The 19,832-nt window shown below is 42.7% G+C and overlaps 1 protein-coding gene across 5 annotated transcripts in view; it reads left to right on the plus strand.

The window, feature by feature from the left end:
- The window catches only part of znf609b (zinc finger protein 609b), a 74,871-nt gene that overhangs the window by 36,820 nt on the left and 18,219 nt on the right, over positions 1 to 19,832 (plus strand). For all 5 annotated transcript variants that reach the window (XM_076732492.1, XM_076732500.1, XM_076732468.1 and 2 more), the window contains exon 3: positions 14,904 to 15,129. In XM_076732492.1, coding sequence (XP_076588607.1) covers positions 14,904 to 15,129 — 226 coding nt within the window. The remainder of the gene's footprint in view (positions 1 to 14,903; positions 15,130 to 19,832) is intronic.

Genomic DNA, 19,832 nt, shown 5'->3' on the forward strand with positions numbered 1-19,832 from the left:
TTCTTCCTTTTATTTTCAGTTTTATGTTCCCCAATATACCCAAAATTAATGTCTTTTGCATGGGGAGAAAAGCAGAACCACCTGAAAGAAACCCATACAAACACAGGGAGAACATGCACCACGCTGAAAGTGTCGGGCAGTATCCTCCACTCTGTCAGCCCGTATTGATTTCGGTGGGACCAGTGGATCGACCCAGGGGGCGAGACCATAGAGAGCTCTGGAAAAATAAAGGTGAACCTGACTCAGCTTTTGCCCCCAACACAATGCAATTTGATTTGGCAACACACCCAAACAGTTGCTGTCAAAATTGTCTATTTACGTCCACGTCCTTGAACGTGTGGAAAAGAAACTCTAGCGCCCAAGTTTTAGAGGGAATGTTTTGGCAGCGCACCCGCTGGTGTGTATTAGCTGCACCATGCTAATCATCTTGTCGTGTTGCTGCTTCACTGACGGGAAACACCGTGTTTTCCTGGTTAGCTGCATTAAAAATTAACAAAGTTTTCCATCGAACATTGTTAAACCGAAGTCGTTTGTCTGTCGAAACACTTCAGACACGTCATTTATGACGCCGTCGCCCAATGTGATGATCAGCAGAACGAGACGAAAACATCCTGGAGTGGGAGTCCTTCTTCCCTCAGTGTTCAGGCAGCCTTTCGGCACATATTCAGACCAAAGCAATAACTAATACTGCTGGTGTTTATATCTCTGTTGGTACATTATGTGAACGCTCAGTCTGAGGAAAGCAGGATTTCAGCATATGGTCAAAGTGCTTCAGCTCGGCTGCATGCTAGTCCGTTGTGCTGCTCCGTGCAAATGAGGAATTACCTACAGGTCAGTTATTTTTTCTGATAGTATTTGAGTATTTTGACTGTTAAATAGCAAGAATTATGGACATTGAGCCACAGCTGAGTGTCAAGTAAATGACACAAATGTTATTTTCTACAGTTTATTTGTTTTGTTTACCGAAAATATTCCCAACTGTGACCCTAAAACCGAGCTTCATACGGAGCTGTGAGTTTGATGTACCGCTACACCCACACGACACACTGTTACCCCATTGAATACTGACATGTACACATTCTTCTTAGATTGCTTTGTTATATGAATGTTTTACTGTTCACTTATCGGTCCTTGAGTTGGAGAATAAAGGCATTGTTGTGTGATAACTTTCCAAAGTTGTAAAATCCTGCTTCATAGTTTTATTAACCTTTTGTGCTGTCTTGGCATCTGACAAACTCTTGGATGAATCACTCAAACTGGCCTTGCAGATTGTACTGCGTTGGTGTGGCTGGATGAAATAAACCCGAGCCAGTGAAGCAACAAGCGTGCTGTTGGTGTTTCTGAATCGATCGCTGTGCATCTACAGTGTTCAATAAAAACTCAAGACAAAGATTTAGAGAGAGGACGTGTTGCTGTTTCAGATTATTGCCATGTAGCTGGCCATCTTAGTTTGCCACATATACAGTACCTAATTAAATAAAAATGTCTCCTTTTTTAACTCCAGTTTATACTTTCCACATCTGCACGGCAGTGAAGGCCCATGTGACATTTTGTCATCTGCTTATGTTCATGTCCAGCCCAAAATTTGCAAAGTGTGCAAGTGGATGGTACGCACTGACAAACATGTTTGAACATTCGTGTGTATACAAACACCCAGTGCAGTATAAGCAAAACTGTGCAGCAGACGTGGAGCATCTGCACCTTTGGATCCCCTTGTTGGAACTGTGAAATCGTTCTGAAATGTAAATAAATCAAGTGGACAGACTGGCATTTAGCTGGGTTACTGTTTTTGTCTCAAGGTACTTCACTGGTGCACAGATGGGCTGAGTGGTTGATTGCTTGGCATGTGAAGAATAGAGATTATTTCCCTGCAGCTTGATATTCAGAGCAAGCTTCGACAGTTCGTGGTCTGTGTAGTTGTTGTGCTGAGGTGACTTTTCACCCCCCACCCAAAGAATGCACAAATGCTTAAGTATACACTGTCTTTCCAATGATAGTTAAATAGTTGTAGTGCTTTTTACCCCTTACACCATACCATTTCTAAATATCCCAGAAGGACTTCAGGGTGTTTGTGTAGCACCAAGAGGAGAGGATGTGTGAGTGGATCAATAAAGGTGAAGTTAATATGGAAATGAGCTCCTCTTTGTAGTGGAGGCTGGGGAGTTGTTTAGTCCTTGGCGATGAGCTGAGCTCGCACATTCAATTATGTTTCGTAAGTGGGGCCTCTCAGTCCATCTGGAAAACTAAATTATATTTAATCATATCCATTAGGTTTATGTATCCCTTGAAGAGTGAGACATTTTGCTGTTAAATCCATTCACTTGGGTCGTATGTCATACTTACCGTGGTGTTTTTTTATTGTTAATATATAGCTGAGGGTGTTACTGTAAAGGTCCTGGCAATTTGGTTATTGCTGACTAATGGGACATTCAATAAACTAAAAAATATGGCGAAAGAACTCAGGCTTTGTTTGTGTTCTGCGTGACCTTCAGACTGGACTTCCCCGTCATCATGATGTGGGGTTTTATCCTGATCTAGTTAACATGAATGTCAGACCTGTTAACTTGATTTTTGAGGACCATATACATACACTGTTCATTGTATTATATGTGCTGTTGTTAGCCACTTCCAGGGCTTGACTCTTCTGACTCGAAGTCAAGAGTAAGCATGGAAAAAAAACATCAATGCTGAGGTTTTTTTTTAAGAATTTCTAATAAATACTGTGAGTTTAATTATTTATTCCAATCTCATCTCAAATCTAGTATTGGGTATGAATTATTCAGCTCCAAAGAGGCACAGTGGAGGGAATAAATGTACTTGAAAAACCTTAAAATAAAAGCCAAATATTGTGTGAAATTAATCTTTTTGCCTAATGGCTAACTCATGTTGAAAACAAGGCACATACGCAGTTCTGTGATTTTTAGAATATTGTAACTCATTCTTAATTACATCTTGAAAATTCTATATAGACGATCTAATATACACAAGTCACGCTCTCTTAAACAGCATTTATCTTTCACTAGCAGTACATAATTCTGACCCTCTGGCTCTTAAGATCCCCAGGATAAATAAAGATGGAGGTATCATCTGTGTTTATGGATAGCAGCTGCAGACAGGGAGGAGGGGGGACTACAATGACTGCACTGACTGTTTATTTTTATCAGGGCATTAGCAGATTAGGCACTCAAACTAACAAGGTCATCAAACTCTGATGGCTGCGAGCAGCAGACCTCTGCTAAGCGGCTGGCAGAGCGAGGGGAGATTTGGTGTGTTATAGAGGGTTTCACTTTACTCCTGCTCCCTCGACATCACCACAGCCTCACTTATTAGTGCTTTTAATGATCTGAGGGGCACAGAGATAATAATTTGTTTAGAGATTCCCTACCAGCGGCCGCGGCGTGATGGCTTACTGTATTGTGCTGACACGCCGCCACATGTCCTTTGATTAAGCAGGTGTCTCAGGAACATTTGAGGGCTCAATCTCCTTCTGTTGTTATGCCAAAGTGCATCCACTGAGTACTTTCAAACAGCTTTTAGATTGATTTGATACTTGCTAAAGTAGATTGATTTCCACGTCGGCCTGTTTTGGCAGGTTTTTCTCTCCAGAAAACGCTTCTCACATAACTCCCTGGATTATACTCAAGTCAGCTCCAGACTATAATTATCAAAACAAGTCATAGACATGCTGCTCGGATCAGAAAATAAACTGCGGTGTAACTTACCCCGCTACGCTCTTCTAGTGATCTGCCTTTACAACTATTTTTCCTTCTCGCCAGTAAGTGTTGAAATGTCATGTGGTGCGAGCTGCAGCATTCATTGCCCCAAGGTGTATTAAGGTGTAAAAGTCTATAGGGCTTTGAGGCTGTAGTGCAGGAACTGCTAGCACTCAGTAATAGTGCACATCACTGTCCATTAAGATAGACATGGTTCAATAGGAGCTCTGTGAGACAGCCAGCAGTAGAGGTCAATCAGAGTAGCAAGCTCTAGTTAAAGTAGCAGCATGAGGGACAGCACAGCGAGTGCAGCTCAGGCACAATCTGCAGAACAGAGCACCGTGCACTCCTCCACATGTCCAAGCACATATTTCTACCCCTGCAGTCGTGGCCTTACCCTCCGCACCTTTATCATCCGCGTTTCAATCTGAACAGCTGAACCCTCTGCTGCATTTTTTACAAGTTGACAAGCCGAGAATAGATTTTGGAAGCCAGTCAAAGGGATTCGCGATTATCTACTGACTGTGATGGAAGTATATATAGCATTTTATCAGTGCTTAATTATTTACACTTAGCCATATTGCCAAATTCAAGGTAATTTATCTTCCTAAACTGTATTTTAATCATACACAAATTCCCACAATCTGGAACCCACAGCGAAAGTGATCAGTCCATGTTGCGCAAAGCATAACATTCCTTGTTTTCTCTTGTTTGTGTCAGTCCCAGAAACACAAAACAATAAAAGTAATTTGGTATAATTCATTTTAAAAAAAACAAAGTATCTTCATTGATGTGTGGCTTAGGATTGTCTTTCTAATGTTTGGAGAAGGCACCACCCACAGAAGAGCGTCAACACAAGGGAAACAGACTAACAGAACATCTATAAATAGTTTGAGGTTAGGGGCTCTAGGGAAATCTCGCAGCCTGAATAACAACTTGTTTTCCTTGTATAATATGCAGAACTAGTAGAATATCCTTTGTTTCTTAGTTGGTAAGGTTTCTGGATCATATGTCTAGGAGCATTTATTTTTACTCGACTGCTTTAGGCTTTTGAATTCAGGAAGGTAGGTACCTGAAACTGGAGTTTTGGTCACACCTGTCAACGTTATAGTGAACTGTAAACATTAAGTATAGTACACAGGGAGCTAGATTTCTTTCCAGCCGGATCTCAAAACCTTGGTCAAAGCCTCAGACTTGTAAGACGACAAATAGTGAATCATTGGTATTTGGGTGGGAATCTAGGTGGCTGAGCTGTTGATGACAGCCTCTCAGTTTGTTGTCAGGTTTCCCTTTGCTGTGAGATAAGATTTATGACTATGGAGAGGGCTGGTGAGAGAGAAATCCTCCTAGGCTCAGCTTAGTTTATCTGGATTTCTGCTTCAGCGCAGCCTCTCTCCCCCTGTTGGACACAAGTGGGTGACCTTGGCAAGAATGTGGCTTATTGTTGTAATAGATACTGTTGTTGTCAACTGACCTGTGGTCAGAGTGGGAGGATGAGAAAGTGGAGGAAGGGAAAAGGGAGAGGACCCCGGTGACACCTGGCAGAATCACCATGTAGATTAACTTCAAATCCGTCCCGGCTGATGACAGTGTAAGCATCTGACATGTTGACAGTGTTATAATGAATTGACGGTATTCAGTGTTGCACTGCGGTTAGCTGGACTTGCAGTGTCACATGTAGGGCGCTCTGACTTCTGCAACACAGAAAACACAAACTGAATTGTGGAATTTGATGATGAAACCAGAAGCGGTTGTAGAACACTGAATATTGAGGAAACTGCCAAAATATGGGTGCAATTTATAAAAATCAGGTTTGATGCTTTCCTTTGTCGCACATGATAGAAGACTGAGTATCTTTGGAATTTGAACTACTGGTTTCATAAAACAAGACATTTGAAAGACTCATGCTTTTTATTGTTTTCTGACATTTCACACACAAAACGATAAGTTGATTAGTTCAATAAATAACCATCAAATGAATAGATAATGACAGTAACTGCTAGTTTCAGCCCTACTTGCCAGTATTCAGTCTTGCACAACAGTAAGTTGTGTGATTATATGTGTGTGTATTTCATTGTGTCGCAAGAACATCCAGCCACTAACTGCTAACTGTGCAACCACAAACGATCTTAAAAACCAACCAGGCAAAAAGAATAGTTTCGTTCCTGTTAATAGAGGACAGATACAGTGTGTGCAGGCAGTTTCTCATGTAGGCAAGCAACATGTTTTATCAGCAGTTAACACAAAGAGATGCTCAGGTTGCCCTGCTTCCCTGTGAAGAGCTTTTAGTCCTCATGATACCCAGCAGCCCACCCCAGAGCACTTCCAACCCAACCCCCACCCTGTCATCCAACAAACAATAGCAGGCGTAGGCTCAAGGGAGCTGGCTGAGTCTGAGAGAGGAAAGGAAGGAATTAGGTTGACAAGGTCAAGCTGAGAAAAGTGTACCAAACCACCTGCTGTGAGTAAGGCAGTCAACAAACTGGGCATCCAGCCTGCCTGCCAGGTCTCTGAGCTAAGCAGGTACAAATGATGAGAACTTCTCTGAGAAGGAAATGTTGGTAATCTTTCCAGTTCTTACTTGTTTGGGCATTGCCATGTAACAGAGAGATAATACTGATTCCCTCAAGGGGTCATTTGCTTTTATCTGTTTGTTAGCTTAGCTCTGTTAATAGCATAGCTAGAGGTGCTCACTAACATGTAGCTTTTGTCAATGGTGAGAAAGGGTAGAGTCGGTATTCATTCCCAGGTCAAATGACTCTGCAGTAGTCACGGGTATCAGCTCCTGCTCCGAACAGCAGGGAGGGAAACGTGACACCTGGGTGGACGCGCTAATTTTCACCCCTTCTCCAGCACAATGCTGTGATGTGCGTTGGAGTTGTGAACGATACCGTGTAAATGGCCAGAAAACTCAAAACGCTCACAATCTTTCAGCCAGTGTTGAGATTGAAAGAGAAACTGAAGGAAAAGATATTTATAAAGTAACCACGGTAGCATTATCACTGGACTCCGAGCTGCTTTTATGCTGCTTTTGTGATGTTGAACATGACGCACCAGGAAATAAAAACAGAAAGGCAAGTCTACTGGCAGCGAGTCAGGAGTCAGTCGCCATTTTTTAATGGGTTTACCTGCATTTAAACAGCCTGCATCTGCGTGCTAATTTTGGTGTTAAAATGGTGTCAGTTGTCATTCATATTTATCTCAAATGTACTTTGTGTTACTGCTAATTAGCAAACTCCAGGATGCCAACACACTAACTAAGTGAATGGTAAAGGTGTTTTTAGTTAAACATAAGGGCATTAGCATTTGTTAGAGCGTTAGCATGCAGTCAACTGAGTCCTGTTTGAATATGCGAAGGCGGCATGCTCAAGCTAAAACAGGGTGTTAAGTTTCTCTTTAATGCTCAGCTATTTTTATAATACACTGAAAAAGCATTTTAAATTTTTTTGTTTTTTTTTTTTACTTTATTTTCTTAGTTTTTACATTTCACTCCCCATTAATTGCTGAATTCTTGGGGTCTCTGCCAACCACATTGGCGATTCAAGCATTCAGACAGTCACAAAGGTTGTAAACAAACCCCCGGTTTTACCAACCATATTGGTCTAATTTGACTTTTGCAGTTTGGTAGCAGCAGTAAAGGGAGAGGAGTTTTTCCTCTGTGTGACTTTGCTTTACCGGGCAAATTAGGCCACCGCTTCATAAGTGAGCAAATTGGTAAGCTCCACTTATCTTGGCTCAGTCCTCTCCCCTGCGGTCCCTTGTGCCTTCTGTCTTTTTATATCACTTTTACTTCCCATCATGCTGCTGGTAGCTGTAGGAGCAGTCTCTTGACTAATGTATGTTGTCCTTTCATCAGCAAGTGCATATGTCACCACAGGTGAAGCCTGCCCTGCTCTCTGAAGAGATTTCTCTTTGACAAAGCCTTTTGTACTTCTTGCCTTCAGTCTCACCAAAGGCCTCTGTAAAATAGTAGCTCTGAATGTGAATGAATGTGTCACACTTAGAAGATATTAAACTTGATTACTGCTGCAATTTACAGCAAACGTGAAAGCATTTCTTGTCTGTTAAGCTGTGATTCACAGCTGTTGTTAAAGGCTGTGAGATGAAAGTTTTCGCGGTGCTGCATGTGAAGCTGTTGCTTTTACAGACGTTTTTCATCTTTATAGCTTCGTCTTTCACTGTTCTGTTTCTGAACTCGGGGGTTGTGTTGCATCATAAAAGTGAGCTGTAATGTTAAGTGTAAAAATGTGGGCTGACACTAATCAGCATTTCCTGGAGATGTCTAAAAAGTTATGTTCTGTAAAGGTTGACTGTTTTTATGCTTTTTAAAAGAAAATACATGTGTGTTGCATAAATTTAAATGTAATTCAGATGCTGCCAGTGTGTTATATGAAAAATGTGTCATTTATATGCATGACATAGGCCTGTAATGTTAAAGAGTCACTTGGCAAACGGCTTCTTTGCCAGACAATAACTGTTTCCAGCGAGATCCTGGCTTACTCATTATGGCTCCAAAGAGATTGTAGGTCGTGGGTGAGCGACTTCATCACAGCTTAGTTTCCTCTCTGTATTATTTATGTGTGGTTATACTTTCCTGAAAGCACAATTAGCAGCTAAAACTGAGAGGAGTTGCCTAGAAACTGAGTGCCTTTTGGCAGCTGGTGGTCTACAATAGATGTCAGGTGTTCCTGATTGTGTTTTCTCTCCCAGTTTCTGTGATTTACTCTGAGCTTCAAAGAAAATGACAGTGTGGTTTTAGTGAAGGAATTAGGCCAATGTGCAGTGTTGGAAAACAATCGGATTGGCTTTCACGACTTGAAAAGGAATCCAGTCATTTTAGACCCTTTTTTTCTGTCCTCTGGCTGATATGGACATTTTAGTAATCAAATTAGATGAGGCTCGTCCATTTGTTTTCAATTGTAGCTTAATGCTAATAACCATGTTACTTCAGTCCACTCAGTAATACAGCTCACTTTAAAAGCTGATTGCATGCTGATAATCAGACTCTGCATCGCGATTTTCTGGACTGGTTCGAATTTAAATGCCGCTCTTCTGAAATTCATTATGTGGATTCAACAATGTAGTACAGATTACAAGTCCCGGCATTGTTTGTATGACAGCTGCATAAAGGGCTTGGATCCCCTTTTTCTAATGTTTCTTAACAGTGTCAGTGGTGCTGAACGAGGCACCAACCAGAGCCAGTTAGAAGTGTAATCTCCACTGGCCTTCGACCTCACTAACTCACCAAAGATGTTCGCAGGGTTTGCCCCCGGTGTCAAAAAGAATTACATAATTGAAGCGGGAACACTGAACTCAGCCAACGAAGAGCACTTCAGCAAGGATTCCCTTTTACTTAATGATGGCACCTTGTGTCAGGAAGAATTACATTTTCTCTTCTCAAGACAGATGTTTTCTTTCTTTTGATGTTGGAAATGGTGTTGAATTTCCCACGCTTTATCAGGCTGCCAAACCTATACTGATCAATGGTTCAGCAATCAACGGGAGCCAATTTAGATCAATTATAGTCATTTACGACAAGACGTTGATTCAGTTTGCTACGATTCAACCGGCAAACGATTTTCAATGATCTGCCAGTTTTTGATTTCCTTTTTTTTCTGCTTGACAGCGTTCATAATAGTGGTGGAATTCATATAATCATTTTTCACAATCATGAAAAAGTCAGATAAATGGGCAACACTGTCCTTTAAGTGTCGATATTTAGCATTTATAGGCAGCAGACACATTTAATAAATGGTTTATGACTGCCTGTGATGTAAGCAGATATAGGTGTTAATGTATTTGTCAATAACTGACTCCCCATGTGGGCTCCTTTAAGTGGTGGCTGGTATGTAAACAGATAATGAATGACAGTGAAGGAAAGCAGTCTTCATAAATGTTTGTATACCGCTTGTAAATACTAAATAATGGAACTTAAAGTGATGAATCTTCCATTATCACCTCTTAATAGGGCTGCGTACCAAACTACTTCAATGGCACCAACTGAATTCCTTCAATACTATCAAATACTGAAAAATGTGTCCTATGCAGTACCAAATTTCAATACTCACCTCCTTGAAGTGAGCAGTTGTACTCTAATGTGTAATGTCATCTTCTTTTTGTTAAAATGGATTTTCTAAAATTGGTATTGGAAAAAAGTATGGTGCAAGCATTGGTACAGAAGTGTATCGGTACTGGTATTGAAAATCTTTGAACAATACCCAGCGCGACGTCTTAATCCAACAGAAGCAGACTAACGGGCAGGTTGGGTTAATCCCATGCTTCACGCTCTCAGGGTGTGATATTGAATTCTGTGGCTTTGTACACTGCACGATTTAATAAAAAACAAAATGGACACATAAAGTCCTATTTAAGATGGAGATTGAAGATTGTTTTACGAATGAGTTTTCCCACCCCTGTTTCATTCAAAAACAGATGATAAACCCTCATCTAACAGTGCGCATTACTTCACTTGACAAAAGAAAGAAAGCATGAGAGAAAGAATGATAGGAGAAAGAGAAACTGCTGATGGTGCTGATTGCTGCTACCTACTGATGCATAAACAGCACCAGAAGAAAATGGAGCTCTATGGTTTAGCAGTGATGCGTATTGAGCTGCTGTTGCAGACATGATTCTCCGTGACCTGTGACAGCAGCCACATATGAAACCACGACCCCAACACGCATCCATTAAACATGAGGTTTGTGTGTTAAATTGAAGGCGGTGCATTGTTCAGAGTGAATGACAGCTTTCCGATCATAACCATTTAAGAAACGATGATATCTGTAGTAGCCGCGTGGTTTTGAATCCAGAGAATAGATACAGTTCACTGGGTTTATTACTGTCTAATGACTCGAGATAACAGCAATCATCCTTTGGCTCCATTGGTTTTCCTTTGTTTTCATTGTTTTTCATCACTCAGTATTTCTGATGCATGATTAACAAGCTTATTTTCAGATGTTGTGGAGAATACAGCGAACTAACTCTACCAGACCAAATCGAATTACAAAGCAAATCATCCAGGTCATTACTTGTGACATTAATGGTAATTTCTCTATTTTTCCACATCTCTATTTCAACAAGTTTAATAATAAGTGGAGTAATAGCATGTGAGCCATTTCTGTGGTTGTCAGAGTCAAGTTAAGGCACTTCCACTGCTGACTTAAGTACGACGTACATTGAAAGATTGGAAGCATAATTTGGTCAGCTGTATTCTAGGTCCACACCACCTACTTGAGTGCAGCCAAGACAGGTGTCTCCGTATGACACTCAGTATAATCCTTTAATAAGCCTCTCCCAAGATCAGTGCACAGTTTCTTAATCCAAACTCTAATAAACAAGTTAAAGCTGAAGTTAATGTGTCCAGTAAAAAGTGGAACATGCACAGTTCCCCCTCTGGCAGTGTCAGATTCATGGGATTTTTGTCAGTCAGTTCAACGTTATTCATGCCAGTGTGGCTTTCTGGACGAGCTGGCATTGGGTTTCAGTTAAGGGAAGGTTTGCGTGACACTCAGGCATTGTGGTTTCTGTGGGGATGTTCGTAAAGTCTCGCAAGGGGGGAAGAAATCATGGAATTTGGCATCATCTGTGCATTGGACAGAGCCTTGTGTAATCTGACAAGTTGTGTAGTTCAGTCACATGTGGTTTTCTGAAACCCCGGACAAGACGTCAGGCATTTCACTGTGTGGGTTTACATTCTGCAGCCCCGCAGTGAAAGTGCTTTTGTTCACTCATCCATTGATAGAACTTGGAAATAGAGCACCACTGTTCATGCACATTGTACACTGGTCCCATTTCCATTGTGATTCTATTCTAATTATTTTGTACCATTGCATGGTGAATGCTTCGTTTATTGTCTAGAGGCATTAGACTGGCCCGTCTTTTATTTGTGACAGTTGAAATGGAATAATTCTCCTTTCTTTTTAACTTGCTTGATAACGGGATTAAAGTGGAAACAGTGAAGTCAGAGCTCATGAAGACGTGGTTATACTCAATCTGAAATTAAGATAAGGCTGTGAAAATCATCAAGATGATTTGATCATAGAGATTATTAACCTTCAGAATATGGGGGGTGGGGGATTTTTCTGGGAATCAGAAGTTTGGAGAGTTCAGAGGAACAAAAGGCTTCAGATACTAAAGCTTTACTTGGAAACCAGTTTGAATGGTTAGAGTTTAAATCACGATGGTACCCTACGAGACACGTAACCCGTTCTTTTTTCTTAATTCATCTAAACGTGATGAGCCTCCTGTCATCTTAATTTGAGGTCTGTAACTCGTCACCTGGTTGTCGCAAATGCATTTTGTTTGAGAATCACAGGCAATTAGGTCTTCTGTGTCAGGCTAAAGGTGCAACAATTAATCAAACAGTCGATCGACAGAAACTAATTGGTAACTATTTTGCTAATTAATAAGTTGCCTGTTTATAATTTTAGAATGATTTTGTAAGCAAAAATGCTCAAAATTCTCTGGTACCAGCTTTTCCATTGCCAGTCTTTGTTGGTTATGTCAAAAAGGACTTCCCAGAGTGACATTTCTGAATGTACTGATAAGCACCGCCCACTCCCAAGCAGCTAAAAGAAAGACTGAAACTGACACTCTGAATCAAATAATATGAGCCTATTACTCAACCTAGCTGTTTCACAAGGGAGAGGAGGTTATTTCCAGGTCATTGTTATGTGACCTAACCTTGGTCACAATTATTCACAAAACGTCAGTTCCCAAAATGTCAACGTAAACACTTCGAGTTTGAGGAGTTGAGTCAATTTAGAGGAGGCTGTGCATGAACCTGTTTGCACCTTTCTCCGTTTGCTGTCACTCTGAAGCAGAGTTTGATGTGTGGTCTCGTCTGCGGTTCTCTGTGTCTCCATAAGGCCCAGGAACAGTGTGTGGTGACAGCTCGGGTGATTACCTGTCCTGTCTCATTCACTCAGCCGGCCCCGCAGCTTGGCCCTATCATGCATCAGAAACTGACACACAGTGATTACGATGTCGTTAGGCTCGACTCTCCGTCGCTCTCTGCACACATTAATTTGCTCTTCCTCTGAGCACCGGGAGAAATGTGCTATCCACGCTCATTTCTGTAAACCATGAAATATGATGCTTGGGCGATGACAAGTCTTGTGCTAATATTAAATTTCATCAGGGACTAATGTTTGGTTTTCAAAGCGTCGAGTTCATCGCGGATTCAGATTTCTCACAGATCACGGATTCGGTGATGGATCTGAAATGTCTCACACAGAATAGTTCATGGCGGTATTGCTCTCGAATAATTGGTTTTATAAACAAGATCAATCACAGCCTTTTTTATGAATCTCGAGTAACCAAATCAATTAAAATTCTATCAGAAATATTGTTCACCTCGAGCAAAATGTAATAAAAATAACATGAAATCGCACATTCAAAAATTACATCTTAAATTGGAGACACAAGTATGAATTGAGAATTAAAATGTGAACCTTTCTTTTCTTTATGTGGTAGGTCATCATAGCAAGCCTTTGCTATGATGCATAGATATTTCTGCAAAGTGTGACTTAGTCTTAAAAGATTTCAATCCTTATGACCCCCCAAAAAGAAAAAAGATAGAAAAGATAAAATAATATCTACAATAACCCCTTATACCCTCCCCCCTCAATACATGTCAGCTCTACTGGCTGATATTAAAGCAAAACAGACAAAAATATCAGATCAATATATCAATATCAATCATTTACAGTCATGCTAGTCGCTCCTCAAAGCTATTCTTGAACACAGCGGTATTTTCAGCTGCATGCTAACGCTAGCATGGCTAACTGTGATAGTGCTAAAATGCAGTTGTTAAGCAAGTGTAATGTTCACCACGTTCACCATCTTTAGCTTGATAGCATGGTAACATTAGCTAATTATCCCTAAATACAGCTGTATGCAAAGTACTGCTGAGGCCGATGGACGTATACTTAGTTTTGCAAGTATTGGGTGAAAAAGAAAGTACTGGGCAAATGGAAAGTAGGATTCATTGTCTGTGAAACATGAATGTAAATTTTGTGCCAGTCCATCGCAGTACATGCTGAGATATTTCTCAGTATAAGTGAAACATTTGACCTGCAGGAGGCGCTATAGGAAAAGTCAGTGAAGACATTAGGACCCTGGAGTTGAACTGCACCAGTTGTTGAGATGTTTTAGTCTGCATCAAAGTGTTAGACCAACGAAATCTCTAGATGGATCAAAATTAAGCAGCAACTTCGATATGTGCCGTAATAAGTAGTTTTAGCTCCTCATCGTACTCAGTTTGGAGCCGTAAGTAGATTAAAACAATTATTTAAAGGGTGTACAGGCTTATAATCCAATGTGTCAGTTGTTATTTTGTCTTCTCACTCTAATTGGATCCAGCATTGGCAGCATATTCCTGAGCACTGAGTGGTTTATGCCCAATTAATAAATGTGTGTTGTTGGCTGCAGCAGCACATTCCTCCTGCAGTTCATTGCTAATGATTTGGAGCGCTTTAATGTCGACTGCTTTGAATGAAGAGCACTAAGCCTGGTGTCACAGTGGCTCTTAAATCACCATCAGTCTTCCTTTCCGTCTCTTTGCCGCCTACACACTTTTCTACCTCCACTTCTCTCTCTCGCACGTTCCCCTTCGTCGTCTCCCTCCCCTCCTTGTTCTTTTCATTTTTGGTTTCCACGTGGGCCCACTGTCTCTTCATTGCTGTCACAGTGTGTCAGAACAGGTGGAATCAATTACTGACCCTCAGCAGCCCGCTCCCCTACCACAACTAGCTTTTTAATTGAGAGAATTAATGAGTGATCAGCCTGTGAGATGATTTGGTGTCACGGATCTCGCTCGGCTGTGTGCGAGGGAGGAAGGCTGGGGAAGGGATTGTTTGACCAATCCTGCATAACTAATTCTGTCCTTCCACAGAGGCAGTCGAAGCAGTTCACGTCTCTCCCTGCCTTCGCTGCCTGCTAATCACCTCTAAGGTTGAGGAAAGACACAGTGCTATATTACAACACTAAGTGCTGCATCACTCTTTTGCTGATTAGGACTGCTCTCAAGGGCCGCTGGTAACCAGGATGACTTCCACGCGCTCAGCGCTTTGTGAACGTCCCCTCATTGTGGCGTCCCTTGGCCGTATCTTAACATCTGCCCCGTATGTGTTTATACAGTAGTTCTGAAGTGTCTCATGTGTTTCTCAACCCCCACTTCTTTCTTCACAGATGGAATCTCCTGTCTCCACGCCAGCACCTCCTCCCCTCCACCTCCTGGCCACAGTAGGCAACAGTGAGATCGCCTCGCCGTGTGAGCAGATAATGGTGCGCACGCGCTCAGTGGCGGTGAACACATCCGACGTGGCCCTGGCTACTGAACCTGAGTGCTTGGGGCCCTGCGAGCCGGGCACCAGTGTCAACCTCGAAGGCATCGTGTGGCAGGAAACTGAAGACGGTAAGTGAGGCGGTTTAACCTGCTGTCAAGCAGGGCTGGGAGTCTTGGGGAATTTCATGATTCAGATTCTTGGTGTCAGGATTCGCTTCAGATGGGTTTTCAATTCAAAGCGGATTCGACTCATTAAATTGGCTCCACTCTGATTCAGTGCATTTTGAGTAAAACCGCTCCCATTTTTAGTCCACCAAATATGAAACATAAAATGCGAAGCGAACTGGTCTTGCTGAGAGAAAAGTGTGTGGATTGTGGAACTACAGCCTGTTCTATTTCCAGGTGATTCTTTGTTCAAATACAGTAAGACTTTGCTACAAAAATGCATCGAGCTAAGCTAAGCTAAGCTCTAATGTTGAAACAGATTTGCATTTTTTTTTAAACAAAATTAGGGCCTAGGGTTATTTTCTTCACCTGATCAGAGTTGGGAAAGTGGTGCAGTGTGTTTTGGTTTGCTGGTGCCGGAGTTCGGTGCTCTGCTTCATGAATATTAGCCTCTGGGTGACGGCGTCCTAGCATACTTTGCCTTCATCTCGCAAAGCTTGCATGTTGTTTGTCAGGTCGAGCCCGAGTTTTTCATGTCTAGATGTCTTCACTGCGGATGGGGCTGGTTGGATCGAATCGAACTCTGGCTGTGCTGTTAACAGTGTAGAATCAAACTTTAGAGTCTATGAATTGAACCGAATCATCGCGGATAAGAATCGCAGCTCTGTACCTGAACCAGTTTTTCTTCCCCCACCACTCCTGAATCTCTTCCCTGTAAAACAGCACAGTCCTGGATTTTTGCCTAAAAGTCAATAAGCTGCAGACACATGTGATCGTTTATTTTGTGCTTTTGTTTACATAGCCAGTGTGGTTGCATTAATGCGTCGAAGAGGGATGGGTTTGTCAACACTTTAATGAAGCCTCTGTTGTTTAAAAAATTATCATCTTGCTGTCATTACCATACATATTTTGTCTACTAAAATGTAATTGGATATGCCCTGAGTGCCTCAGGAGCTGGTGGTGGTACTAATGTGTGCTTTAACAGCACACATGCTGCATAATATTGCCAACAAGAATAGCAGTTGGCAGGCAGTTCTTAGGTGACCTTGATTTGTTTTTTTGCTCTGGAGTACGCAGACAGGAGTTTGTTGCACAGAGATATCTGGTCTCAACAACAACATGCCTCATAACACAAAGCACTTTTTTGCAAGCGTGCCAGTTGGGAATAGAGTTGGCTCCTCTCCTGCAGCGCAGTCCGAGTGAAATCTTAGACCCGCTCAGTTTTCCTGCCTTTGATCGAAACCACATTCAGCTTATTTAATTTTAAGATGTATCACTAGCACTATCAGGTTTTGCTGGGTCTGAAAAACTGCCCTCTTTTTCTGTCGTGCATGTGAAATAACGCAAACACCTAATCTTCAAAGCAGCTCGCGCTCAGTTGCTCGGCGGGCATGCTGAGTACAAATCGCCCACACATCTACTGTGCTGCTTGTTGGTTCACTCGGAGGAACCAAACAGAAAAAGGTCCCTGCCTCATCAACATTCCCAAAGCACAGTCCCTGCTATTGAGTCCCCCCCTCCCTTTTTTTGATTTTTGCTCCAGCCCTGGGCTGTGTCTGATTCACCCCTGTCCTCCTCTCTATTGCAACTCTTTTCTGTTACCAAGCATCCAGCCAGTCACCCCTTGACTCTGTTTCCAAGCAAACAGGGAGAGAGCGAGTGCAAGGCAGGGGGTTGGGGCGGGATGGGGGGGGGTAGACAAGGCTACTTCTGTTAGTGACACAAACATGGCTCAGAGCCAACACCAGTACTATGTTTGTGCTCCCTCATTCTCTGCCTCCCACAGAGTGATTGACCCTCCCCCTCGCCCTGCCCCCTTCCCTTTCCCCGTCCAAGTCTGTCCTTTGCCTGCACTCACTCTCTCAAAGCTGCTATTTTGGCTGAAAAGGTAGTGGTTTGGCCTGATGGGGCTGTGTTTTCTTCTGATTCTACTCTATCTGGCTCAGTGGGAGGGGGCTGGTGGGAGCTTTCGAGTGGTTTTAGAAGTGGAGAGGGGAGGTGGCGGGAGTTTGTATTGAGGGAAGGGGGGGGGCTTTGCAGGTGTAGCACACAGGTTGTTATGGGCATTGGAGCTGTGAGGCCAGTAGGGTTTCCAGAACCCAGCACATTTTGCTCCTTTGAAGCCTTTTTTTTATCCCAGACAAAACCTCCACCAGGGAGGTATTCAGGGAAGGAAACCATGTGACAAAGGATGAAGAGATATATTTGATAACTGCAACTGTGAAGTGGCCCTTGGTCATCTGACACCACTGCTCGTTCAATGCTGACAAAATCAGCCATAGTTGTGTGTGTTATTCCTTCACAGATATGTGATTGTCAGTTTTTACTGTCATGAATGGCCATCAGTGTAGCTGCTGCTCTTAAATAAAAGGTTGAATCTGTATCTGAGTTTCTAAGGAGGAATTTCTCAATGGCCTCCATTGTATTACATTTTGCACACTGCATTAAGCAACACAAAGATCTGTATTCCTTCTACTGTACGTCATTGTAATGGTACGAGCCCCTCACAGCAATCACAGCCCAATGGCTACTTTTACAAAGAAAGAGACCCAGATGCTGCTTACTTCAAACTGCACTGCCATTCTGCTGTTTTTCCCTAAGAGACCTATGACAGCAGACTTCTCTCATTGTGGGGCAACTGAGCAAATTAGAACCAAATGAGCAAATCAAGCAAATCCAGACAGAGTACCAGGGAAGAGCAACAAACAGAGGCCCCAAAGACATAGCAGAGGCATCCTGATTAGCAGTGAAGTTGAGCAGTCCCCCACTTCTCTGCATGACAAGTCTCATACAGAGCTGTTTAGGCATGCACTGTGTGTGCGCGCGCGATTCATTTAGCATGCCAACCAACAGCTGCTTCATCACCTCCGCCTTTCGGCCTTGTGGGAGTAAATGAACAACAGGCTTTCAGTAATTGTCTGTGCCTCACCCGACTCGCGGAGTGCCAGAGAAAGAAACAGATGAGGAGGAAGCAAGCGGCACCTAACACAATGAGATCACAGGAGCTGCACCTTCGGTCAGAGCTGACAAGAATCTCGTCTGATGAGGCCGAATAAATTTTTCATCCTGTGTAATTTGAGCGCAGATGTTGCAGCCCGTTCAGCCGAATCTGGATAATGGCGAGATTTAAATAGCAGCCTGAATGTATGTCTGGATTACTGAATGGACAGAATATCCCACAAGACTTTAAAAAAAAAAAAAAAAATACACACAATTTGGTGCATTTAGTCCTGTGGAGGAGAAAAAAATGATAATATGAGGTGAGGTAAAGTGAGTCTGTGTCATTCAGTCAGTCTGGGGGCGAGTGAAGCGTAGACAGGAGGAATGGGGGGGGGGGGAGCAGAGCTGTGGTATTTTAAGGCCCGGCACTGACACAAATCCCCTCAGCGCAGACGAGGCAGTGGCAGCTCCCAGGGTCGTGTCAGCAGAGCGATGGGCCAACCCCTCCCAGGCTTAGCATGCTGATACCTCCAAATGTCATCTCTAAAATGCTGGAGAAGTTTATTGCTCTTGAAACGCAGCCCAGAATGCCTTGGCTCCTGCTCCAGGGTAGAGGGAACACAGAGGGGGCCCCTTTGGCCAAACACTGCAGCTCCAAAGTGCCAGTGAACTCCCCTCCACCCCCTTCCCCTCCAGCCTCACACACACACACACACACAGACCCTCCAGTACACAACAGTCTATTCCCAAAGCTGGTCCCACAGCTTCTTAAGCTCCCTAATAGATAAATAATACAGGCTGTTTGTGATAAAATGTTTGTCTCATGGATTATTTATGCAACACACATTACATCATTGTGGCGCTGGCTTTAGCACAGGAGTTAAAAGCTGTTTGACATCTGAATAGAAGAGAGGTCAGTGTGAAACATATTCCTGTATAAACATTTGAGAGATGTCTTTTTTCCTCTATTCCTGCAGCCCTGTCAGTGAGTGGAGAAGGGGAATGCTGTATGAAAGGAGCACTTGGCTCTGTAGCTCACTTGCCAGCTATGCTTCCTTGCTCTTTTGAAGACCACCTGTCAGTGGCCTCATTGAAATGTTTTTTTTTTTACAAAGGCGAGCACTGGCTGCTCTCTGTGAACTCACCATAGAAACTGTCCTTGAAATAAGAGTGAGCTTTCTCAGGAGGCCTGTAGCCCTCTGCCAGGCCAATGAGCAAGAAGAAGAAGGAGTGAGGAATCAATCGTGAAAGGAGCGACTTCGGCTGACAGTAGAGGACGCGTTGAAAAGAATGAAAAACAAGCGATGCGCATTCTTCCCTCCCCAGCCCGCATTCTGCAGATTTTCAGATCCTCAGCCATGTTTACTTTCCAGCCTGCCCAGCCAATCTTTACCCTCATCGCTGTTAACTATGCAAGAGTGGAAGTGACCAATTTCCAGGGAAAAACACTCCCATGTAAAGAATTCACCACTGTTCCTAAATATGTGGTTGAAATAATACCCTGCAAGGAAATTAAGATATAGATGAACCGCCATTCTTTGAGGGGGGAGGCTGGTCTTGTTAGTCCCAAATTTAGTACCCTGGGTGGTGTTACCAAGATGGCGCCTGAGCGAACCCAAATCTCTTAAGAGGGAATTGGTTCCTGTTCATGCTGGCCGACAACTGCATTTTTTCAAGCATTTAAATGGTCTTGAAACATAATTCATATGCCTGGTGGAATTGTAGGC

The sequence above is a fragment of the Chaetodon auriga genome, chromosome 1 (assembly GCF_051107435.1).
Source record: "Chaetodon auriga isolate fChaAug3 chromosome 1, fChaAug3.hap1, whole genome shotgun sequence".
Lineage (NCBI taxonomy): Eukaryota > Metazoa > Chordata > Actinopteri > Chaetodontiformes > Chaetodontidae > Chaetodon > Chaetodon auriga.